The sequence below is a fragment of the Pleurodeles waltl genome, chromosome 2_1, assembly GCF_031143425.1.
Source record: "Pleurodeles waltl isolate 20211129_DDA chromosome 2_1, aPleWal1.hap1.20221129, whole genome shotgun sequence".
NCBI classification, from domain to species: Eukaryota; Metazoa; Chordata; class Amphibia; order Caudata; family Salamandridae; genus Pleurodeles; species Pleurodeles waltl.
Window position 1 is genome coordinate 125,896,626 of NC_090438.1, and position 26,800 is coordinate 125,923,425.

At 43.9% G+C, this 26,800-nt stretch overlaps 1 protein-coding gene across 1 annotated transcript in view; it reads left to right on the forward strand.

Moving 5' to 3' along the window:
- GUCY2F (guanylate cyclase 2F, retinal) overlaps positions 1 to 26,800 on the forward strand; it is a 428,460-nt gene that overhangs the window by 272,625 nt on the left and 129,035 nt on the right. Inside the window, exons 6-8 of the mRNA XM_069211537.1 lie at positions 2,261 to 2,357; positions 22,513 to 22,656; positions 25,924 to 26,004. Coding sequence (XP_069067638.1) covers positions 2,261 to 2,357; positions 22,513 to 22,656; positions 25,924 to 26,004 — 322 coding nt within the window. The remainder of the gene's footprint in view (positions 1 to 2,260; positions 2,358 to 22,512; positions 22,657 to 25,923; positions 26,005 to 26,800) is intronic.

Here is a 26,800-nt window from a genome sequence, read left to right on the forward strand (position 1 = left end):
GGCCTTTAAGTGGACTGTACTCATCCTCCCAAAAAAGACTTGATGCACCTTCCCCTCTGGGACCTGGCCCACCCGGGGGGAGTTTATTTGAAATGGGCAGGAGCATGCACTTTTTATTTTTTTTTAATTACCACGCGTCCAATTTTCCTTTATGGGTCTGTGATAACATTAAAAAACATGTTTTGGTCCCCAGAAGGTGTTCCTCAGGGTCTCCCCACCAGGCTAACGAGGTAAGAGTATCCCTATCGTGCCTCCTATATGTTTTTGATTTTTTTTCAAGACGTAGTACTGAGTCCCTTCATTTGTGCAGCCCCCTCCCCCTTTCCCCAAACCTATTAGATGTCACTGTGACCCTCATTCCCCAGGGCCCGATGTAAATATGTCCTGGAAACCCCATCTCCTGGGACACTGCTGCTTTCTGTCTGGGAGAATGTGGGCAAACAGTCCCATGCAGGGAAAACACATTTGCTTACACTTGGGTGGGAGCAGAAAAAATGCTGTAACTATAACTTGTGCCATATAGTAAATATAACTCACAATCTTGCTATGCACCGCTAAATACCTCATATCTCACATCACTTATGAAATGTTCTAAGACATCATTGATAACATCACTGCAATATCTGAAATGACATCTTTGATGACAACATTAAGCATGGTGTGAGTGGGAGCTATTGTTACTTTAGGGCATGAATAATAGTTGCTTGTGATAACTATAACTGGTAAATTTTTAACTGACATTTTCACCTAAGAATAAGGTCCCTTTAACCTTTGCTTCTTCCCATTGACTACACATAAATATAGCAGCAACAACAAGGTGATGGATGGAATGTTTAAAGCTATAACTGGCTGAAGAACCCTAATTAGGTGAAACCGGTCCTAGGTTGCCTGTGTTCCGGTTCAGGGAGGACCTGACCTGGCAGTTTGAGCTGGACTATTCCAATGAGGTGCAGGGTCAAGAGGTTCACATATTCACATGTGCTGGGGTCAAACTGAGGTGGCAGGGTGGGCAAAACAACGATTAACTGGAATGTGGACCAGAGAGATTGCCAGTGGCAGAGATTAATTCAAGCATTTCATCCTTCACCTTGTTGTTTTTATATATAAATATTGAGTCTCTGGCCCAACCACCCCAGACAAAAGAGGCTGCCTCCTAAGAAAACTCTTCACCTTTCTGGCCCCAGCAGTGTCACTTTGCATAACATTACTTAAATTAATGATATATGTTTTACTCCTAACCTAAAGGGGTTTGCTTCCTTTCTCCTTCTTGCTGCAGTGTAAGTCGTTAACCATCATACAGAACCAGCAGCTGCCTCAGGCACAGAGACACTGCACCTGTCACACTCTTCTCCTTCAGTGTGGGCCCACTCTTGCCTAGATCTTGACATTGCCTAGGCCCAGTACAAACTGATGTTCATCTGAAGTTACACAACACAATCAAATTCAGTGGCATGGAAACGTCAAACAGATTCAATTGCAATATATTTATGAATGCAAGCTTTTTCATTTGGAGAATCAAGGCCTGCTTTTGCAAATTAATCATTTGTATTTCATTTTGAAATGCAGGCAATTTCAAAGTAGTTGACCACCAACCACTGCCTCAAGGGCACAGTCAAAATAGATTACAAACAAAGTGTATGGGGGGAGCTCGCAGTGAATGGCACTTGTTGCCCCCTATTAGGGCTGCCTCTGAATTTTAATCTCTTTATCTTTTCTTCCGTTCTTTGTCATCAACTATGACTTTTTCTTTAACTCTGTTTTCTACCCCTGAATGTACCCCATCACTACTTTATATATGCCCATCTATAGCTTCTCCAACCTAAAGCCTAGTATAGATACCTGTGTCTAGGCCTCATTAAATCTACTCATTCCGGATCCTAGTGGCTCTAACCAGTATCTCTGGCCCCTGCCTATTCTTTAGTACATCTTATCGTCTTATACTCTGCGATATGTACTCCTACCTATACCCGGGTACCTTTTCTTTTGCCAATACCTTTGAATCTCTACCCCAGTAGTCCAAAACAGGACCATAGTGTTTCTTCCCTCCTCCCTTTATTCTTAACTATTTGTCCTCCTTTGACCCCTTTTTCTGTTTTGAGGAAACGTTGTTCTCAATTATGTAGCTCATCAAAACTGAGTTTTACCAGGCTGATGTTCTTCAAACTGGACTGTCTTCTAAATTAGATATAACTGTTATTTCCCACAAGAAAAATGTTGATTCAAATTTATGATGCTGTGTCTTATTTATTTTATTTTCCAGACGTCGAATTAACAAATTAAAGTTAGTTAGAGGACCTAACAAAATTCTGCTGACGTTGGATGATGTGACATTCATCAACCCACAGTTAAGTGGGAAGGTAAGATGTTCTCTTGTATTGAAAGATGTTCCCTGCTATTTAATAAGGCCCAAGTTCTTGAACTTGTTAAAAAGGTATACGGTAACCAGAAAGACCCATCCTACCAAACAGGGGTCATTGTATGACCAAATATGCCTGAAAGACTTTCACTTGACGCCACACCTTCTTCAGCTCCAGCATACCTGTAAGAAAATGGGTTACTGTTTGAGAGGGGTGAAACCCTTCTCAAGCAACAACCACAGTTCTTCTCAGGATGATGTCTCAAGCAAACCCTAAATTAACCTGTGCTCAACCCTTGAGTAGCCAGGTTTAACTCAGAGGCAATGTGTAACGTGTTTGTGCAGCACTTCAAACATTAACAATGTAAAAGCTCACCACAAAAGAAGCCCACAACAGAATAAAGGTAAAATGGGTAATTTTTAATAAATAGAACAAGGCCAAAACAACAAAAATTCAATCAGTAGATCCGGAGATACACAATTTATGTATGTTTAGTAAAAATAGCTCCAATAGGCGTAAACGCCAACTGTAATATCTGGTCGTTCCGTACCAGTACAAAGTCACAACTTCACACCAACCATGATGAAGTGTGGGCTGACAACAGGGGCCTAGTTAGGCATGCCTAACAAAGTACCTTAAATCCTGCTTTGCAGAGCTTTGTGAGGATCAGCATTGAAGATGGGAAGCAATGCTTCAGTTCTAAGATTCAGTGAGGCTGCAGTGTAAGGTCCTGGTGTGTCGATATCTAAGATCTCATGGACGAGGGCTTACGATGCAAGGTCTGGAGTCAGGAATGCATCATGCAGTTGGGGCGGTGTGTCAGTTCCAAGGAGCTGTGAGGCTGAGATGTGAAGTCTGGCGTTGTCGTTGAGGCTGCTGTTGATGAGAGATGTGTGGGCGTGCGGTGAGGATGCATTGCTCAGCGGCGGTCCCAAATGCAGTGAGTGCTGCAGCGCCAATGCAGGTCGTTGAGACAGGTCCAACCCAAACAGCAAAGGAGTTGCGTCGGTTTTGCTTGGGGTTGAGCCGCACAGCAAAGGAGAAGCATCGGTTCCACTGGATCCACAGAGACTGGCAAATCACTTCAGGCCCTCTTCCAAGGTTCTGGGACTGAGGTGGCACCACTTGATAGTGTAGACTCACAGATGGCCGAATCCAGGTGCAAGTTTGTTGGAAGTGTGTTATGTTCTTGAGGCTTCAGTTCTCAGTTCAAAAGATGTATGTCCAGTCCTTCTCACTCAGGCAGGAGGCCAGCAGGCAGCAGGTCAGCACAGCAAGTCAATATTCTACAGCCCAGCAGAGCGTTAGTCCTTCAGCAGCATAGCAGCCCTTCTTCCTGACAGATTTTCCACAGGTCCAGAAGTGTAATGAAGCGGTTGTGTCTGAGGTCCAGTATACCCAGTTGTGCCTTTGAAGTGGGGGACAAGCTTCTGGAAGTTTCCCTTTGAAGTCCCCAGGCATCCTGCGTTCCCTCTGCTGGCTCTAGACTAGCTACAAGGGGTTTGCAAGGGACATGCAACCCTTTTTGTGGAGCCAGGACACAGTGTATTCATGTGTAAGTGGAGCAGTGCCCAGCTCCACTCTCCCACTCTCCCAGTGATGGTCCATCCAGCATCCAGGCACATCTACACACCCTATTCTGTGTAGCTGTCTAGGAGGAATACACAAAGCCCAAATGTCAGCTACACCAAGTCATGTGACCAGAGAGGCTACAAACACTAAATGGTTAAGGCAGGAAAACACCAACTTTCTAAATGTGGCATTTTCAGAGTTGAATTCCATAAGTTAAGATTTTAAATTAGGATTCCAGAGACACCAAATATTAACTAGTTACCTATACACATTTGGAAATTGCACTAAGATGTAACTCCAATGTTAGTCTATAGGAGAGACAGGCCTTACAGGAGTGAAAACCAAATGTATGACTTTTTCACTGCCTCAACATATAAAACTTAAAAGTACATGTCCTACTCTTTAAATTCACTGCACCCTGCCCTCTGGGCTGTCCAGGGCCTAACCTATGGGTGACCTATTGTAGTGTGGTTAGTTTTACGTATCCTTTGCGCATTAGCTTCAGGCTTTAGGCCCTTGTGCACTTTGCCCTGGTTGTATTTTATTCATTTGCTTGCAGCTTAGAGCCTTTGTGCACTTTGCTCTAAATGCTTTTTATTAGGCTTCGTACTGTTATTTTTTCAAATAGCCAGTTCTACGGTCTTGTTTTTTATTCAGATCACACTGTTTAGCCTACTTCAGCACTGGAGTTCTCCATAACACATTCCTGTTCACTCTGTGCTTCAGTCAAGGATACAGTCTGGTACATTGCAGATAGACGTGGTAGGAGTTTAGTCTTTGGCATTTTTGCGTAGGGACATTTTGTGATCACGCTGACATGTTAGTTATAAAAACACTTCCTTGTCCCAATACACGCGAGAGGGAGATTCCGACCAGGGAACCACAACTAGACGCTGACTGCCTCGTTGCAGATGCTGAACCAAGATCACAGGCCTTTGCTCAGGTATGAGGGCTGATGTCTCCCCAGTGATTCAGAAAGGCAAGTTAGAAGCTTAACATGCTGTGCTCGAAATAGACCAAGCAGAGGGAGAGTAGAAACTATTAGACACCATGATATCTTTGTTCTTATGTTTTACTCTCCTGGTGACTATTTCAATCCTACTGTGTTGTATGGTTCTGGTTATTGCGGCTCACGCCTTATTATCTAAAATGCAGTCGTTTTATTAAAACATTATATAAAACTTATACTGCCTTTGTCATTTTTATATGAGATCATACTGTAAATGAGAGAGTTGGTTTGGATCTGAGTGACCACGACTTCCCTGAGAAGTTCCAAAGATGTCATGCGCTCGGCTGCACAATCATCTCTTCCCCTTGGGAGAAATGAGGCACTGCTAGTTAGCTGGAGCAAAAACCGGATTTAGGGTGAAAGAGTTCCTTACACGTGGGTCCGACTCAGTCCCCCACACCGTGATCGACCCTGCTGCCTAGAAATCCAGTAGTCTCATTTAGGATAATGAGAGCCCACGCAACACTATATATATATATATATATAAAAGGGGAAGGTTTGGGCCTGTCATAAAGGTCGACATGGCAGTTAAAAACTGCAAACACAGACTGTAATGGCACGCCTGAGACATGTTTAAGGGCTAGCTACTTAAGTGGGTGGCACAATCAGAGCTGCAGGCACACTAGTAGCATTTAATTTACAGACCCGGGGCACATGTCATACCACTTTACTAGAGAGTTCTAAGTAAATTAAATATGCCAATTGGAGATAAGCAAATGTTACCATGTTTAGGAGGGAACGCACAAGCACTTTAGCACTAGTTGGTAGTGGTAACGTGTGCAGAGTCCTAAGGCCAGCAAAAACAAAATCAGCAAAAATGGAGGAGGAAGACAAAATATTTGGGGGAAGCCCACTCTAAGGTTGACAGGTCTACCACTACCATGTTTAAAATACAGACACTTGACGTTCATAGCCTTGAAAAAGTACTCTTGGTGCTACCCCAACTCGTGCACAAGTAGTTCTCTTCCTGAAAAAAGATTGCTTGTGTCTGTAACAGGCCTCCCCTCAACTGTATCCGTATCAAACTAAGTGAGTTAGCCAATAGAAAACCAAGGCAAACAGCAGATGATTCCGAGCCGAAAAGCAGGTGATTTTGGATACGCTGTTGTTGCAATGAAAGGTCTTTCCACAGCTTTGGACCTAGTGGTCGACGCGAACAATCTTCACACCTAATGCATTAATCAGCAGAAGAAAGAGCAATCCTGAAGGCAATGACCTACAAGATCTGTAAGGAAAATGAGCTCCGTTAGGTGTTCCATGTTATCTCAGCGGGGTGATATCATGGTCAGAATTAACAATACCTGGTGGTATCTACCATTGAGATAATGGAGATTACAGGTTTTTCTTATGTAATGGAGACTAACATGCAGTACCTGGAACACCAGATCCAATTTTGCAAGTTGTTCCCCTTTCCAGGGACACAATCCTCAAACATTGAGCATCTACCTGTAACAGGTGGTGAAGGATGCAGGTTTTTTTTTTTTGCATGTCAGGGGGTTAAAGGGAAGGCATAGGGCTATAGGAGGACAGGTTACCTTTTATTTTATCTGGAGAGAGCTACTTCTGCTCCCCCCGGCTGAAGGATGTGGAGGGTAAGCAGGGCCTGGGTGCAACACAGGTCAGCAACCCCTGCAACTCCTGGAAGTTCAGGACTGATGTCTTGAGGCCAGAGAATTATGGGGCTTTGAGTTTACTGGTGTGATCATTTTGGGCCCAGAAACAATCAACAGAGATTTTGTTGTGTTGAGGGGCTCCTGCCCCGGGGGTGATAAACCTGGCAACTCGAAATAGGGCCCTTTGTGCATTAAACAGAAAGTGAGCCTTTGCTGAACTTGGAGGCAGGGAAGAGTTCATGAAGCTGCAGAGGTTGTGTGCAAATTCTTCAAGCACACAGCCTTAAAGGCAGAGACGTTTTCAGCTGTAGCTTATCAAGTGCTTAGACCAGAAGGTCAAGGTAGAGATTGTGTTTTTTACATTTTGAATTATTATCCTTAAAATAGGAAATGAAAAGAATGGACAAAGTACTAAGTGTCATATATACAGTAGCACCAATTATCGACACAGCAGCAAGTCAAACCTAAGTGTTGTCAATCATCCAAAAATCTGTACAAATCATAGTCAACAAATGCGTCACGTGTTCCTGGTGGGTGTGGCAGTAAGGAGCAGAGCTGTAGCAATTGGCATTGGATAACTCGACAGGAGAATCAGCTTGATCAGCCATGAGGAGCTACATTGTAAAGCCAGTGCATATGTGATTTAGCAAGGGATAGAAAAATGTGTACCCACTACATTATCTATGTATACCATATCGTTCAACCAGCCAGGTTATCATGGCAATGGGCCCCCAGAATGCATAAAGAAATTTTTGTTTCACAATACTGGCCACACGGAACCTGAAACTCTTCTTGATATTGGGCTCAACATCAGAAAGTCAAAGCAGCCAGGTTAAGAGGTGGAACATTATGTGTATGGAGACTGTGTTAGTTATTATCCTGTGAATCTCAAGCAAACAGTTGGATTTTGGGGAGACAGAAACGACTGGAATAGGTGGTACAAGATAAACACAAAGATAAGACTGGACTGTCATTTTTGGGAGGGAAAAAGTTGAAGCTTCTCATTAAAAGAAGAACTGAGTTAATGTGAGCTTTTACTCTAGATGGCACTTCATAAGGATTCCCTAGCGTGATGGGACTGAGAGTTTTTGCTCACCTTCCTTTGGACAACAAGTACTGCTTCTGTTTTGCCACCATTTAATTTCAGGATGCGGCGTTGGTACTCATCGTCTGTTAAATGGTTGTGAAACATTCAGGAGTGTGCTGGGTCAGACTCAAAATAAAGTGTTCATCGCCCACATCTGATAGAGCCAAGCAGCCAATAGATCAATAAACCTGGATAGGGGGCACAATAAAGAACACAGGGCAGGAGAACCCTTTTGACTGAGAGGGAGATAGGTTAAAAATCTGAGAATGATCTTCCAGGACTGAAGTAAAACGTTCCACAAGAGAACTACATCTTAGGGACATATCATAGAACCCTTAAAGTAGTATTCATCCTAGCATTCTTTCTGGCACCTGTGTCCCATTGTCCAAGGAAGTCGCTTGTGCTATACTGTATCTGAGTTACAAACCCTCTAGCGCTTCCTGAAGTAAGCTGTGACTGCTCACCTTTGCACTAAACATCACCCAAAACGAATCTCAGCAGTAACAACTGACTACATCAGGATTCATAGAAAAGGCTTCAAAGGCAGGTCACAGAATTTGTGTTCCAGACATTAATGGCATCATAAGGCAACTGTTTTATCCTTATAGGACTAGCACAGCTAGTGTCCTAACAAAGCTTGAGGGGAGCCCCCTGCAGAATACATGAAGGGGGCCCCCATGCAGGGCCTGCTTTATACTTTAGCGGTGATGGCACCTGGTGCGACAGTCTTTTTTGGCACCCTCCCCTGACCTCCTTCTCCACAAATTCCTTCACTACCACTTTCCAACAGTGCCCCTCATCTAGCCATAGCCCCTCTCTGACATACATTTCTTTTTCCACTTTGAAGTGCTACTCATAGTTCACACACAGTTTTGTGATCTGCATGGTATGCGTTCTTTGCAGCAGGCACATTATCCCTCTGTCCTCCTTAATGATGAGTAAAAACTGCCACTAGACGAAATTTGGATTTCTCACCAGCAATAACAAAGAGTTATCTTGACATTTTATGGTTGCCTAACAAATGTTGGATGCACAAGCAAATTCAGTGCTTCTAAACCCATAAGTTAGTTTTAAACACAGTGCCCACACCAAAGTCAGTGCACTGGTTGCACCGCCCTGAAGCCGGCCCTACCCCCACACTTGGACCCACTCAGGAGCTCTCAGGTCAGGGGCCTGTGACCAGTGCCTTGGGGGTGGGGAGTACCTTGAGCTTGCCCCCCCTCGAACCACAGCGCATGCGGGGGCTATTGTTACACCAGTGAGCACAGACAAATGGCTCCAAGAACACTAACATTTGTTAGGTCCCCTCCCTCTGACTGACATGGGACATGGCTTTGATGTAGCACAGTTAGAGAGTAGACATCTTTACTGAATGGCTAGCCTGTAGTCATGTTTCAGTGCACAGGGTGTGTGAACGTACCATCCCAAATAAATCCCTTGAGAATATATGAGCTCCATCTTACGAATAATTGGGTGTTCGACAACTTAGGGAAAAGATAAAAGTGCTGCTACAAAAACATCAAAAACCACTAGTGCTCTTAGGAGAAGAATAATTTCCTGAACCCCTTCCTAAAATAAAGAAAAGCTATTTTATTTACAAATACACCAATGAAACATAACTTACCTACCTGAGCTCTGGGAGCTAGTTTCCCTTCTGACCTGGGGTACTGTAGCTGCGGGTAGAACCTTTGCTGTTTACCTTTAGGCGCCTTAAGGAAGTCTGGAAGATTAGATGAGTTATGAGAAGAGCAAAGTTTCTAGTAGGTGGTGGCCTGCCTGCTCATAGCTTTGCTCCTGGCTGTGGGCAGGAGTTAAATACTTTGCAATTTCTGGCCCTGGACAGTGTGTACTAGTCGAATGTGTTGGATCTCAAGTATCCCGAGACTCTACGGACGCAACTACAGTGCTGAACTAACTTGCTGGATTCAAAATCCTCAAAACCTCACGCGTGGGATTCTATCTGTGATACCTCTTGCTGGACTTAAGCTCTGGACGAATTCAAGGACAGTTGAAATCCATCATCTGAAGCGCAGGCTGCTGATTTCCCTTCACCACCTGAAGACGGTCAAGCTCTGTAACTACTGAACAAGAGCACTGATGGATGGAGGAAGACCAGCACATCCTGCTACCTGATGTCCTTTGTAGGGTACCGGTGGCTGTCACTTCCATAGAATTGCCAGGATTCAAAGGCAACCTCTTCTACTGCAGCAATCCACCAACACCAATCCATCTGCATGCGCTTGGGATTCAGGCTACTGTTGATGCCTGTCAGTGCCACAAAAGTTCCCGTAGCGTCACATAAACACTTTTTATAATGTTCCACTGCTTTCCACAAGCTTGCGCTCGTTTCCTTTGACTTCCAAATTACTAGGAGGGCCACTTTGATGTTGTGGGTATTAGATAGCACAGTTTTATAATATTTGTGAAATTGATTTAGAGTTTACATTGCATTCTTCCTATAACTCGTTTTTAATTATCTTTCCAGCCACAAATCATCACTGTGTCAAGAATTGCAAAAACATCTTTCAGTCGAATGTTGATCCTCGTAGGTTTAAAAAAAGCATGAAAAAATCCTGAGTCATCCTTGGTTGTCAGAATCCCTATGCAAAGAAAGGCTGATTAGAAACCTGAAAAAGGAGTTGGGCAATATCAACTATACTTTATTCCTCCCCAAACTAAAATGCCTATTAAGAGAACATTAAGTAGCCATTTACTCTGCTAAAGAAGCTTATGTGCAGGAGCACACTGATACCTCTCCCAGTACTGCCTAATCACTCTTTAGGCACATTTGATCCAGCGCAGCCACAGTGGTAAAGACAATCTCATTCCTTTATTCTCTAAATGTGAAGGGTTCCTCTCCTAATATTCAGACAAGGTCAACTTCATCATTTTCAGTATCAGACCTGACACAGCTAGAGCAGGTGGTTTAATGAAAATATTAATGAATATTTATGTATTCTGAGAAATGGATTTGCATAGAAAATGTAATAATGTAGAGAAAAATTAATGCACGCATTTGAAAATGTGTCCACTTGAGTGGCCGCCAATATTCACGAAGTATACTTGTTAATACCTTATTAATGTGAAATATGGAGCTTATGTTTGATTAATGTAGTAGTACGTAATATTAAGGGTTATGCATTATGTATTAACTTTATAAATTGAAAGCCTTAACTTAGCGGAGGTCTTGGCCTAGTTGTGCAGCCTCATGTCAAGCTGTATTTCTAAACCAATTAATAAAATGTCTGCTTAGAGAATTAAATTGTGATTTTCCACTGTGCTGACCAAATGTGCTCGTAACTAAAAGTCTTTCTCATGAGAACCGTTTGCTAGAAGATGCTGTTCCTGTTGAAAAAAACATTGTAAATGTAACGTGTGTAAGACTGAGCTTCTCAGGAGGAGAACAATAACCACACTACCTGACGAGCCGGATGATAAGGACATTACAAGAGAAGCCAAACAGCGACATTTGAGCTGTGAACTAGTAGAAACTGCAGATTTGAAGTTTTAGTTTTATTGGACAAAGTGTGAACATGTGAATCCCTTGACCAAAAGGGACAGGGGAAGTAGTTTTAGCAAATCTAACTTAGCCGGACTGCACAAAGAGAAGACACCCTCACTCATTCCCTTCTTCTGTCCTGAGAAGACATGCTTAACTTTAATGCTTAAAGACTTTGCGTTTTCTGAACTTTGATACTGAATCCTGATGCCTTGCTGACCGAACTGATGTCCTGATGACGAAGACTATCTTAGCTTGCTCATCCAATTGAGGAGACGTATGCTATCACTGATGTTGTTTGCTATATCTATTTGCCTTTTCTTTCTAGGTACCAACTGCACTATTTTGATAGAGCCATAGTTAAATGTTTTCCAAATTTGTGTTGACTAAATTGTTTTGCGGGGCGTGTCCAAGATGGCGGAGCGCTAGGACGTGTCTGCTAGCGCTCCGCCGCCTCGATCCGGCAAAGTGCCTCGCGGCCCGCGGGGGGAAGTCTGGAGGCTCCCCCCGTATTGTGAGGTGTCCCCGGGTGTTTTGCTCCACTCGGCAGCGGCCGGGACCAGGTTGTGCCGCTCCCGCGAGGAGAGCTGGGCTCAGCCCCGTAGTCGGGGCGGGGCCGTGGGGCGGCGCGGGAGGCGGCCTAGGCCGCAGGACGGGCCTTTCCCCGGCGGCCCCTCCAAGCCTGGCGCCATGGGTCTGAGGGCCTGGGGGCTCACTCTGGGCCCCACAACAGCTGGATTGTGCTGCGGGGACCCGGCGCCTTGAGACCTGAGCGCCTGGAGAAGAAAGTGCTCCCTCGTGATCGGCCGACCGGGGGGGACAGGCAGGGCCTCCTCACCCTGGTGCCTTGGAGTGGGGCCGTTTGAAGTGCTGGGCCCCAGCAGAAGGTAAGGGACTAGAGGATCGGCCTCACTCCACTACTTGATCTTTTGATGACCGTGGTCCCGCAACTTTGTGGAAGGGTGCCAGGAGCGGACTGTCGCGGAGGGTGGCGGCTGGGAGTCGGACCTGGGCGCGGTCCCGGCCGGGGTGGCCCATGCTGACTGGCCCCGGACCGTAACTCTGGATTCCCTGCGGCAGTGAACCGGCGAGGAGTGACCGGGCCGGCGTACCATGGCGGCATCAAAGTCCAAGCGCGAGCGCTCGGTGAGGGACATGCTGGCGGGGACGCGCCTGACATCTGGCACGGTGACGGAGGACCCACCTGAGACGAGGGCCCTGGAGAGTTGCGGGGAGACAGATCCAGAGGAGAGCTCTCCCGTTACGAAGGGCTTTCTGACCTCCTTGTTTGAGTCGCTTCGGGGAGATATCCAAGAGCTGCATAGGGACATCTCACAGGAGTTGAAGGAGTCGCGAGGAGAGGTTTCCTTCTTGGGTGAACGTGTATCGCAGCTAGAGGATAATGAGATCCCACGCGGCGAAGAGGTGGCGGGCCTGCAACAGGAGGTGGTCCGTCACCGGGAGCAGCAGGACCACATCCAGATGGCGGTTGAAGGCTTGGAAAATCGCTCGAGGCGACAAAATATTCGTATTAGAGTAGCTCCGGTTGGTGTTGAAAAAGAGGACATCGGGGGCTACGTGGTGGACCTGTTTCGCTCCTTGCTTGGTGCGTACGAGACACAGGATGTAGTCCTGGACCGGGTACATCGAGTTGGGCGCACCGGAGGCCCTGGAGACCGCCCCCCCTGACATTTTAGCCTGTCTCCATAATTTTGTCCTCAAAGAAAAGATTCTACAGCGGACCCGCAGCCTCCAAAGTGTACACTTTCGAGGGCATGAACTCCAGCTAGAGGCGGAGAGAGTTCAGACCGATCACGGATCACTTGAGAGCGCACAATGTGTCATATTCCTGGGGCCATCCGTTCCGACTGGTTTTCCGCTGGGAGGAGCAGCTCCGGCAGGTGAAGACCGTCTTGGAGGCTAGCCGCTTCCTGGGTCTGGAGGACACGGGCCGGGAGTCGAGTGATGGGGTGGTTCTGCCGGCGGGGGGCTCGCCTCGTTGGCGGAGAAAAGAGAAGAAAAGGAAGCTGCAGCGCCCGACGGCCTCGGAATTGAGGTCGGAGAGAGAGGCCGCTTTGAACAATGTGGCCGCCGGAACCTCGACCTAGTTTGGACACCCGGGGGTGACCGGGATTGCTAATGGCCGCATCGCTAACAATATGCTGACCGTTGAAGAGGGTCGGGGCGGCGGGGGCTGTGGACCTGATCACCTTCTCTGGTTGGATATACTGCCACGTGGAAACTGCACCTCGCGAGTATCGACAATCGAGGACTTCTGTGTTCTATGCACCTGTTGTTTGTTGTTGGGTTTCCCTGCGATGCTGGCTTTTTGTGGAGATACTCTTGGGCCTGAGTGCTCTAGGTGGTCTAGATATTAGTGTAGGGGGTAGTCCTCTGCTGTGCCCCCGCCTTCTCTGCTTGCTCCCCTCAGTATAGGCTATGATCATTAAATGTTTAAGTTTAAATGTGAGGGGGCTCAATAACCCTACTAAGAGGCTGGCCATCTTGTTGATTCTAGAGAGATCGGGAGTCATATATGTCTCTTGCAGGAAACGCACCTTGTCTTTAAAGATACCTACCGTATGTGCTTTAAGTGGTTGCCCAGGCAGTTCTGGTCCTCGTTACCATCAAAGCATACAGGGGTGGCAATACTTCTGTCACGTTCATTTCCGGGGGAAGTGATATCAAAATTGCATGAGATCCCAGGTAGGCTTTTGGCCATGAGGCTTAGAGTGGGGGGTTTTTCCTTCACGATCGCTTCCCTTTATGCACCTAATTCCCAACAAGAACTCTTCCTGAGACAGTCTTTGACTCCGCTGCTGCAATCCCCTGATGGGGCTGTATTGCTGGGCGGCGATTTTAATTTGGTGATGGACGGGGACTTGGATCGCTCAGGTCATCGGTATGGGCAGACTGGGTCTCTGTCGGATGCAGGGCGGCAATGGTTGAGTGAGTGTGGTCTAGTGGATGTGTGGAGGAGTATGCACCCCTCGCTGAGGGACTACTCCTTTTACTCATCAGCAACCAAAACATACGCTAGGTTGGACCTCTTTCTGGCATCCCAGGAGCTTCTCTCTAGGGTTAGAGACTCAGTGATTGAGCCGCGGCCCCTCTCTGATCATGCCCCAATTACAGTTGAGATTCACATGGACATGGAGAGGGTTGGTGCATCAGGATGGCGATTTAGGGATTTGATGCTTCAGAACACTGCGACGGTAGAGGCAATTCGAAGGGCAATAACAGACTACCTTAGTTTTAACGATGATGGGATAGTAAGCATTGCAACACTGTGGGAGGCACTAAACGCTGTGGTGATGGGTGAGGTGATGTCCCTTTCTTCTAGGGACAATAAGGCAAGGAGTCGACTTAGGGGGGACCTAGAGCAGCGAGTAAGGGTTTTAGAGCGCTCACATAAACACACTGGTGCTCCTAGAATATGGCGAGAGCTCGAGAAGGTGCGAAAGCAGCTGAGGAGATTGGACTGGGACAGGGCAGAGTACGCGGTAGCCCACCTCAAACATAAGTACTATGTAGGAAGCAATAAGTGCGGGAAGTTGCTGGCACATAGATTGAGAGCGCAGCGTGCAGCATCAATGATAAAAATGGTGCGCTCCCCTTCTGGAACAGAAGCACACACGAGTGACCAAATAGCAGAGTCTTTTGCGGAATTCTATCAAAATCTATACAGGGTTGAGGAGCCCGGTACTTTAACTCCTGAATCCTTCTTAGAGGACATAGCAATCACCCCCTTGTCTTTGAGAGAGGCAACCGCGTTAGATTTACCTATAAGGATGAAAGAGGTTATTTCAGCGATCGCTCTCCTTCAGACCGGGAAGTCACCGGGCCCTGATGGATTCTCAGCGCTTTTTTATAAATCCTACTGTGCGGAACTTGTTCCCGTTTTGGTGCGACTTTTTAACTCTTTTCGTCAAACGGGCACTCTTACGCCTAGTATGTTAGACGCTACCATCGTGGTTATCCCGAAACCGGGGAAAGATCCCGAGGAATGTGCCTCGTATAGGCCGATCTCCCTTCTGAATATTGATGCTAAATTATTCACTGGCATTTTGGCACATCTTCTCAACTACTATATGCCGGGGCTTGTGGATCCTGACCAGGCGGGATTTATACTGCATAGGCAGTGTAGCGATAATACCAAACGATTGCTTCACCTCTCGGATAAAACCAAACGCTCACGTAGGGCGGCGCTCTTCCTATCTATGGACGCTGAAAAGGCGTTCGATAGGGTTTATTGGCCATACCTGTTCAAGGTGCTTGAGCGCTTCGGACTGGGATCGGGCTTTATGGCATGGATTTGCTGCATTTATCAAGCGCCTCAGGCGGCAGTTCGGGTCAATGGGACGCTTTGCTTGCCGTTTGCCGTCCAAAGAGGGACCAGACAGGGGTGTCCGCTTTTGCCCCTCCTTTTTGCGCTCTACATGGAGCCCATGGCACTGAGGCTCCGGGATAATCCTCAGATTAAGGGTGTGAGGTTTGGGGGAGATGAACATCTCATATCACTTTACGCGTACTACGTCATCCTTACTCTGGCGGAGCCTATGACCTCACTACCGGCGCTAATGGGTGTCTTAGAGGAATTTGGGCGGGTCTCGGGGTTTCGAATGAATATGCTTAAATCGCAGGCCATGGGCAAGTTTATTAGTGCGGAACATGAACGGGACCTGAAGGCCCGATTCCACTTCACATGGTCCTCCTCGGGGCTCCCATACTTGGGGATCGAGCTGGGTTCCACAGTCGCCCGCACAGTGACGTTGAATTATGCAAAACTGACTCGGGAGGTGCATCTCGACTTAGACGTTTGGGGGAATCTTAAATTGTCCTGGTTGGGTAGGGTCGCGGCAGTGAAGATGACCATCCTACCACGTATACTATATCTGTTTCAGACGCCCCCGTTGGAGCCTCCGCCACGGACGATAGCGACCCTCCAAACAGCGGTTCTAAGATTTATATGGGAAGGGAAGACGGCGCGGTTATCGCAGCAGATTCTGTATTGCCCCAAGAGAGACTGGCGGTCCCCTGTCTCCTTCGGTACTTCCAAGCAGCTCAGCTGTGCTTCCTCTTGGAATGGAGCCGACCGTCTTCCGAGAAGCATTGGTATTTTATGGACCAAGCAGTGGCGGGCTCTCACATATGGAAGGAACCCTGGCTAAAGCGCCGTCACAGGGCACAGGGATTGTACATATCTCCGGTCACAGAGGTTTCGATGAGAGTGTGGGATCGGGTGGCCAACGGGGTGGGTCTTACGACCTTCCCGTCTCCAATGACTCCTCTGGGCGCGAACCCCGATTTTTGCCCGGGCCTACAGTCTGAGGCATTGCGTCGGTGGTATGAAGGGGGTTGCAAAAGGGTGGGATATTTATTTGACGAGCAGGGGGTTATCCCTTTTGACCGGATGAGGGAGCTATATGGCCTAACCGAAGCTGACAGGATGATGTACTATCAAATAAGACACTGGGCCCTGCTTCCAGCTAATAGGATATTAATAGATAGACCGTTAACACCGTTTGAAAAATGGATTCTAACGAAAAAGGATGATAAGCGTGTGGTTTCTGAGCTTTATGTCCTTCTACGGGGGGAGGTCCTCTCGACCTAGACTAAGGGGCAATTGAGATGGGAGAAGGAACTTGAGAGAGAGCTATCGGAAGACGAGTGGGAGAGTGTCTTTTATAGGGCGCACCACACAGCTTACCACTCAGCAGGTACAGAGACAGCCTATAAAGTAGCTTCCTCCTGGTATTACACCCCAAGTAGGATCCACGCTTGGGATCATAACAAATCTAGTCTCTGCTGGAGGGGTTGTGGGAGTGGAGGTTCACTTGTGCATTTGCTATGGCATTGTCCCAAACTACACCGGTATTGGAAGGACATATTAGACACGGTGGACAGGGCTTTTGACACTCAGATCCCTAGATTTCCTGCCTATGTCTTACTGGGCGTTCCCAATTCTCTCACCTTTCCCCTGAGATCTTTGAGGGGTCGACAGATGGATTTAGCCTTGAATGCAGCAGTACAGCTGTTGCTATCTGTCTGGGGGACAGAGCGGATCCCGACAACAGTCTCGTGGCTGCATAAACTCCGGTTTATAGTCGCCATGGAAAAGCTCAGCCTGACTTCTCAGCAGCGAAGTGGGGACTTTAAAGAACTTTGGCAACCATTTTTGTGTATCTTGTCCGGGGAGTTCTCAGAGCTGACATGCCCAACTTATTTGAGGGTTCTGAATTTGAATTGAGTGAAGGGGATTGTACCTGTAAGGAGATGTGTATATAGAACTAGATCCATATGGTATTAGAGCCTGGGAGGGTTTGATCATTGAATTGCTAGCCAGAAGTGGGGAAACGTAGTTGCATTAAATTACTAACCTTATTTTTCTATTGTTTCGCATTAAGTAAGCTAATAATGAGCCTTCTGGCAATATTGTGATGTATTGCATATGCGATGTTCGAAAATTGAAAATTGAAAACTAATAAACAGATTTGATCCATAAATTGTTTTGCATGAAGCCCAACGTGCTAATGCTAATCTGATGTTAGATAAGGATCCTCACTAATGAAAGTTCGCTTCATGGAGTAGCAGTCAATGTCTTCCTTTGCTGAATTTAAAAGTATGTGATATAGTTTGCGCAATTGTTCTTGTTATTACTTTGAACAATAACCTTAGAATGTGTAATTATTCAAGCTTTGATTAGATTGCATTTCTTTCGCAGATTCGGACAGCCAGTGATGTTTCTGTATGTTTATCATTTGATATTGAGATTATCTCACATGACATTAGCATTGTTAACTTAGGAAAATAAAATTCTAAAATTTTACTAAAAGGTATGGTTATTCATGACTGAAAGGTCATGGTGTGTGGTAATTGATGACTCCAATTGATTACTAATGCTATTGATTATCGCTGATTATTGATGTTATTGACTAGTTATTGATTATTGACCTGCATGTACATCTTAACTGCGAGTCACAAGGTTCATCGACCTCGTCGCGTCCCCTTGTAAGTTTACTAATTAAGGTCTGATGCGCCAACAACACCTTCACAGGAATATTTCTGCACAGATATATCTAGAATTCATCACTATCTGCTCATGACCTAAAAACTGCGCTAATCGATTTTGCAACATGTGCTTGTATGCAAATCATCAAGAAATCTTAGATCTTGGAAGGGCATTATTCCCTTTTTTCTTTAAATTTGTGGATTCACTGTACCCTCATTCTCATTTCACCTTTTTTCCAAGGATTCAAAAATGTCAAGTGTTCTATCTCCCTGGACCACATGAAAACTGTTGTGTAAGCTATTGTAATCTCCTGGTTCAGCTTTGGAAATGTAGTCCTAGCAGATGCTAATTAATAATTTCCTGTCCTACTCTGGACATGTCACAAACTCAAAAACATCTGACCTGATCATGTCAGTTCTAAGCAAGCGCATTGGGTATCTTTACCACACTACTTTCAAGTCGAAATTCTGCTGCCCCCCCTATATACAAAGTCTTTTATTTGAAAAAACAAATTTTTACCCAACAATCTCAGTATTTTAGGTGGCCTAAAAAACCAAAAGTCAGTATAGCTCTAAGTACCTCAACTCTGATGCAATCATTCTCTGGTGCTGTGTCCTCTGTGCTTGGAAATCCCTTCCCCCTGATATTTGAACTAAACCTATCCATCTCACATTTAGAACATACCTAAAGACAGTCCTTATCTGCCACTACCTAAAATAATCCGCTTTCTCTTACTTCTGTTACATCAAATGCAATCATTGTAAGCCCATATATTTTGATTGAGGACCTATCTATCAGTAGAAGGGAAGTGTGTCCAGTAGGTCAGAATAGCACTGAAGGACCAGACTTCCCAATCAACAACCAAGGGACTAAAGGGAACAAAACAGACATGTCATCATCCAGTGTTGAAGTTTGTGAAATACCTAAACTATGGACAAGGTCTACATCTGGAGGTCTCTCAGAAAAGATTGCTTCTACCCAGACAACATGTAGGCAGGTAGACATACAATGACACATATGCCATGGTGGCTGACATCAAATCATATAGAAAAGAAAAATAAGAAATAAACACAGGAGCCAAAAGACCTGGGGGGCTGGCAACATAAACATGTCATAGAATAATGACCCAAGAGAAGGGAAGAATGAGTACACTAGTTAGAAGACAGTGTTATGATGAGCTAAGACTTGGCTCTAGACATCCTGTGTAGAAAGTGTTCAGCCACCAAGTCAAGATATTCCTGTCCAAAAATCATCCTGTAAGTGAAAGCCATGATTTAAAGGTAAATGGCTACATTGCTGGCACAACCAGACTAATGTGTTTAAGAACCCAACCAGTTGCAGAACACAAACAGAAGCAACAACATATAATATTCTTATTTCCATTTCTCATTCAGCATTTTCTATTTTCCTTTCCTTTAGAACAAGCAATGTTGAAAAAACCTAGAACCAAAGAAAGAAAATATCTGCAAAATCCTCACAGAGCCTGCTCAAGATAGTCAAGAGTTTTCATTTCCATACCGAGACATGTTATATGTCAAAAGGCATGACATCAGTGCATGCAGACCAGAGCCACTTTTTCCCCTAAAACATTGGAAATGAATTATCTAGGCTAGAACACAAGACAGAGAGATCACATAATGAGCCTGATGATAGAGACAAGAATGAGTGCATCAAAGAGAGTAAGCCTATTGTTTGTTTACAAACCAAGTCACAGATTTGCCACCTTAAAATACACAGACCTGTGAGAGCGAGCGGAATTACAGAAGCATACATGATTAACAGTGTTGAGTAGTATTTTGTAAACCTTCTATAAGTAGCTATGTCATTAATGTCAACCCTAGAGAATGAGACTCATCCTTGAAAGTAAGTGAGACAGGACCCATGAATGTCATCTAGGCCTTAGTAGCAGTTGCTCATTTAAGTTAGCTAACCCAACAGTGTCTGCAGGCAGACCATCAGAGAGATGAAGGAAAAGAATGCGTACATAGAATTACCAACCTAGAACGAACCAAGCTATCCCTGCCTGAGGGAACAAATCAGAAATTAACCACAGCAGGAAGAGTTACCACATTTCCCTTCAGACAACTTCTTAGATGATATGACAAGGTTAAGATATGCTCTGTTGCACAACAGTGTGGCCAGGCACTGTTCATCTTCATCACTGAAACATGGCTGTCACTTGGCAGGCCACAGAACAACAGCATTTTCAAGAGGGAGCAGGTCCATCGGCATATGTATCATTAGATTAAAATGTCATTTAAGCATTGGATGACGATGGGGTGGTAGACCATCAAATGCTATGGACAAGTCCAGAAGCATGAGGGCCACAGTGTCTCTTGTGTCCAGAGGCATGCAGATGTCCTCCATGGCAGCGATGAGGGCAGTTTCCATGCTGTGGTTGGGTCTGAAACCAGACTGAGTAGAGTCGAGAAGTTGGTGGTCATTGAGGTATATGATGAAGTGTCTGTTGATGATTTTCACTAAGAGCTTGGCCAGGAATGGTAGCAGGGAGATCGGTCTGTAGTTGGCGAGTGTTAAAGGATCTACAGGGCATGTCTTCAGTAATGGGAGGACATGCCACCAAAGATGTGTTTATCTGAAGTAGCTATGCTATGGATGAGAGAGATGTGTTGGCAAACATATTTAGAAACAGAGCAATCACATCTAAATACATCAGACTATATGTATGGTGGCTGGCCTTCCAAATCAAAATTACCTGCCTACCATGTTTAGGTGCTTGAGGCAAAAGCAGGTATATGAACCTAAAGGCTGCTTTTAGGGTATTGAACTACTAACTTGTGTGAACTCTAGGTGACAACATTAGTATTATCTTCTATGCATTAATCCTGCTGTATTGCAAACAGTAACAATTGGATAATGTTGCTTTTATCTGTTTCCCTTCTCCCTCCAGCCAGTGTTGGAACCACAAATGATGGGGCCCACTACAGAATATGATAAAAGGCCCCTGAGTCTCCCATATCTCATGTATATGCATTGACCTTGGGCTAAATTGGGCCTCCTTGAAGAGTTGGGGCCCCCTGGAGGTTTGCCCACCAATCCTGCTCCATGTTACACTCCAGGACCCTACCTACCTTCCTATCTTCCAAAGGCTAAGTTCCACTATTTCTGAACAACACATTGGGGGTCATTCTGACCCCGGCGGCCAGGGTCGGCGGGAGCACCGCCGACAGGCCGGCGGTGCCCCGCAGGGCATTCTGACCGCGGCGGTTCGGCCGCGGTCAGAAGAGGCAAACCAGTGGTCTCCCGCCAGTTTACCGCTGCCCTTAGAATCCCCCATGGCGGCGCAGCTTGCTGCGCCGCCATGGGGGATTCTGACACCCCCTACCGCCATCCTGTTTCCTGGCGGTTCGTCTTTTGACCGCGGTGCGGTTATTCAGCGGCGGAACCTTGGCGGACGGCCTCCGCCGTCCGCCAGGGTCAAAATCAGGCCCATTGTCTCTAATAAGTGCACTTATGCTCCCGGAGAATTAGCCTCGGGTAGAAGATTTTGCCTTCCCGGGTGAATCATTAACATCCCATATAAAGATGCCTTTCTGACCACTAGAAGTGCAATTGTGACTGCTGGTCATTTATATTAATATTTTATTAATATTTTCTTGAAGCTCTAAACTTTTAAAAATGTAAGAGGATAGTTAAATGTTGATATTGTTTGTTTAAATATAAAAGAAGGATATATGTTTGTTTTTTCAAAAGTAAAGTTTCCACTCTTTGTAAATAAATTAGACCAACCTTTAGGAAAATGACGTTTTTGTGAAGATTTCTGCGTGACATTTATAACATTCTCAGCAGTCAGTAAGGCATTTTAATAAAGTGATAGAGGTAATTTCAATCCCACCAAACGTTTTCATTAAATTATACAACACGTTTCCATAATAAACCCTAACTTTTCTAAGCAAATACATGTTGTTTAGAAGATATAAGCTTATAAAAAATCTTTGTAACTTTGAAACAGGGTGGGACTGTTTGTGGAAAAGTAGGTTTTATTTAAGATACTTAAAAACATATAAAAGGTATTAAGGATAACTATATATAATCTATTCATATATTTTTTAAATAGTCACTACTTTCTGGGGAAAAAGTTATAAAGACTGAGCAAAAAATCTCCATTTAAAAATAATGTTATGGCATGCCCTTGAAAAGCAGGATTTTCTGTGGGGAAACAGGACATGTTCCTAACTGGATCTGATATGAATCTGCTCTTGCATGTGAGGGAACCCACCATGGCAGATGTAATTCTAGATAACACAACAAAGGAATGCTGTTCAGGTACAGAAATGCATTGAATGCATGGAAAGTATGATGTTGTTTCAGTTATTGACCTTTCTCTGCACTTCATTTACAGAAGATGAGCACTGACGGAAGCCGGACCAGTGGTAGTGGCCAAGCACCATCAGATGCCAGAAGCACAAAGTCACCAATGAAGTCATATTCAGTAAAGAGTCTCACCCCTGCTACATATGAAAACTCAAACGTGGCCATCTATGAGGTGGGAGCTGGCAACTGATTTTACATCTTATAAGCACACCTGATGCTGTAAACTTCAGTAGTATTTTCTTAAAAATATATTTTCTTATCTTGTTTTCTCTTTCCCATTTGTAATATTAAAATACAATCTTAATTTCTAAAACAAATATTACCATTCCATAACATTACATATAATAAGCATACATATTCTAGATTTGACCCACACACCATAATATGCTTTGTCATGATTCCCAAAAACATTTGGCAACTCCCAATAGTCATTTGTGCACACACAAGTGAGCTTTCTATCATAAAGATTTCAATGTGAGAACATCTAGGAGTATTGAGTTGACATAAAAGAGTCTCAGAGTCCACTAATGTACACAATTGAGGAAATTGATATGCTCTTCTTTCTCCTGTGCCCAGCCTGGAAAGGCCAGAGATTTACACCTCTGAAGGTCAGCTTTGGTTTGAATTCAGAAATTCTGCAACAGTAATACACAGCAAAGGCCACACTAAAATTGAATTCCAAAAGGCTTTCCAGGGAAACTCCTGGAAACCTCGAATAGGGCAGGTTCACTTATGTTGCCTCAAAGGCATTTCAAATTCCCCCAAAAAAAGATGCAAGGTCAAAAGTCTTAACAGTTTAACGGTATAGATTCCTGACTTTTTGGTGAGTCGGGATAAATTGTTGAGAGATAAAACATATAACCATTTATATTGCCCACATAGTGCCTGATTTAAAGTTTTGGTGGACGGGTTACTCTCTCACAAACATGACTGATATCCCGTCCTTCGTATTATGATTCTCGTAGGATATAATGGGATCATAATATGGTGGACGGGATATCCGTCAGATTTGTGACGGAGCAACCCGTCCGTCAAACTCTTAATCCGGCCATAGTCTGCATGCTGCTACAGCATAATTACACAGACCTCAAGTTTTATTTCATCTTTATTATGTATAATAGAATGCCATTATTATTATGTAATAACTCCCAAACAATTGTGCTGTTGTGTTGTGCTGATTTGTACTTTCGAATTACAATAATGACTCTGGAATACTCAACTGAAACATTGGAGGCAGTGAAGAAAACTTAAGAATAGTGTGGCTCAATAGTGTGGATGATGTATGTTGGTGCCATTAGCATTTCAGCGGAGGTTTGTATATGTGGTAATACACATGTGCATGTCACTGTCACAACTGATTTTTGATGTGTTTTTGCATATGAGTTTTGTTCATTTTCATGTTACAGGTGAACTATTTTGCACATACTTAATGTCTTATGGGCGAGTGGGAATTATCCAAAATTAACCATAAGCATGGCTTTGATTCGATGTTATAGTCCATGTGCAAGGCCCTCTTCTTTTTCAATGTTGTTCAAATTTCTTTTCAAATTTAGTTTTGGTCTCTAAAATAATGTTTACTTTTCCAGCAGATGAACGTATAGCACAGTACATTTGTATGTGCCAAATGGAACTCATCTTCCATCCCTTCTAGTATAAATATTTCCCACAAAAATTATATGCTTGGGTCCCCCCCAAGATCTCCAAGACTTTGCTTGTTCTGTACATATCTATATTTGAACTATAAGCATAGTCATCCATCAATCCATCTGTAATGTACGAAATAGAAGGTGTTTAAACAGAAAGGTCATCAATAGTCCACCTAGAGATTATTTACTGCTATATTTTAGTAAGAAATGCATCATCACGTCCATTTTGAAATGCGAGGGTGCATTTGTACAAAAAAAACAGCAAAAGCATGAAAACTGTGAGCCACAGACACTCGCGTTCTGGTCATTTGAACTGATTCTGTGTGTTTGAGCAAACGTTGATGCGTGGCGTACCTGCATAGTTTCCTGACCTTCGCATAACAAGTGTAACACAAATCTTTCAAAATTACGTGAATTACACTGGCATAATTGAAATCGGCCCTTGTCCTGTTTTTTTAATCTCGCCGAGAGAGTTTAAAAAAAGACAATCTCATAATGAAATAGTATTTTCATATGTGCACTTGTACACTGTTGCACGTGGGAAAAGACAAAATATTTTCAGGAGTATACACGAAAACGTTTATCAATACTTTAAATTTCGAAATGTATGCTTGGACCATGTAATGAGTGTGCAGTTGCACATATACAGATTTTCGAAAATGTGGCAAACTCTTTTTCAGAACAGAGATCTAATCTTAACGGATTCAATTAACAAATATTAGTTGACATTTCATAGGTGTTACCATGTGTCTGCGAGGTTAGTATTAGTTTGGATGAGTATCAAAGTTTGTTTTCAAAGATTATGTATCTTTGCAACAAAAAACAGCAGGATGCCAGAGTCAGGAAGCTTGTGAAGCATTGAGAATGTGTATACTTTATATCCAAAAGCATGACAAGCACCAACTCCTCAACACAATTCATCATGCAAAACCACTTTTTAAAAAAACAGAGAGAAAGATAATGCAACTGGAAGTGTTTTTCCAAAACAGCAACTGTCTGGAGATCCCTCTAAAGCAGAGATGAACCAACTCTACTGAATCTTTACTACTCAATAAATAAAGCCTATCCTCTTTTTGCTTCTCCTGGTACTACAGTACTGTTGATCATACCATATCTTTTACTTACCTCCAATCCTCTTCCCTCCTGGCATCATACTCCTTCCTCTTCTAATTCTTATATCATCTTACACTCCTCTATCTCTTCTTCATGACCTTCCAATGTATGTTACATTTAATACTCTTAATATTCTCAAGTTATAATAATTGTTCTTTACCAAGCCTACTATAGGTTGTATAACCATTTAGTTTCATGTTCTTTGTAAGAGAGTTTCTCTCAATATACAGTGCTAGAATACCTCTTCATTACGCAACAGTTTATAAAGAAGTCAAATAAATAAACTGCCCTTTTTAAATAGGTTTTTCAACTTAGACAAGTAGGAATGATGGGGAGACAGACACAAAAACATCAGGAGTGAGAATAGGTAAGAGAGTGACATTTTTAGGTTTTGTTGGCAGTTCATGTAATTTGGGAGGAGAAAAATTGGTTAAGAGAGTTAAAAAGACACAACTTGAGAGAGGATTATTAAGGATATCCTGATATGAGCACCATTATACGGGTGTCACATCATCTCCTCCTGCTGTCCTACCTCCATTGTGAATAGCTTGTTTTGACTGAGGGACTGAAAAACATGGCTAGATTGTTATAAAATACTATTTTCTTATATCATAATGCAGTTCTGCTGTCCTTATATTCATATTTCCTGACTATCTGTATTTCATTAACATTCATTTTAGGGTGACTGGGTATGGATGAAAAAGTTTCCTTCTGGGGATTTTGGAGACATTAAGCCAAGCACAAGCGATGTGTTTGAAATGGTAAGTTTTGATATAAGATAAAAGACTTTAAAAAATGAGTCAAATGTGCATAACTGACCATTGTCATCATTACACTGTGAATAAGCAGCACAGATGGGCAAACGTTTTCACCTCTTTCTAATGTTGTCTACATGTATGGTGATCATTTACAATGTTATCTCACAACATTTAAAGGGGGCTGTTAGAAGTGGCATCTCATGATTGGACATTCTATAGTTTGCAGCAGTCTTTATCGAAATTAAGGGTGAATAGTGTTAAACTATGATTGATATTTGATCAAAACAAGCAATAAATATACAAAATCCTCTTATGGCACATTCATTTTCTAGAGACCTGTGTCATACTGATCACATTACAGATGCTGAAAAACAGTCCACCAGGGATTCAAGCATCAGACATAGGACTTGACACCCATTACAATTAAGTGGTGGGCTTATGAGTTATTGCTCAGGGAAGCTGAAAGTCCTCTCTGTGGGTGGTTGAGGTACAGTTCCCTAATAAACCAAAATACTTGTCATGGCTGTCATTTTGTATTAGGGAATATCCACACATAGAAATTTAATTTTATGTTTGTGGGATTTATAAAGCATGAAATGTCAACCTTATAGGGAAAGCCTGGAGCTTAACCAAGTAGACTAAAAAAGTACACAAATCCAAGGATGCTGGAGAACAGCCATTGGTCCCTATTTAAGATTTTTGAAGGAATAGCAAGGCATTTATGCCATTCCTAAATCTAAGGAGATCAGCCTTCTTTGTGAGATGCACAGGTAGTTTGTTTCATTGTTGTGTTGCAGAA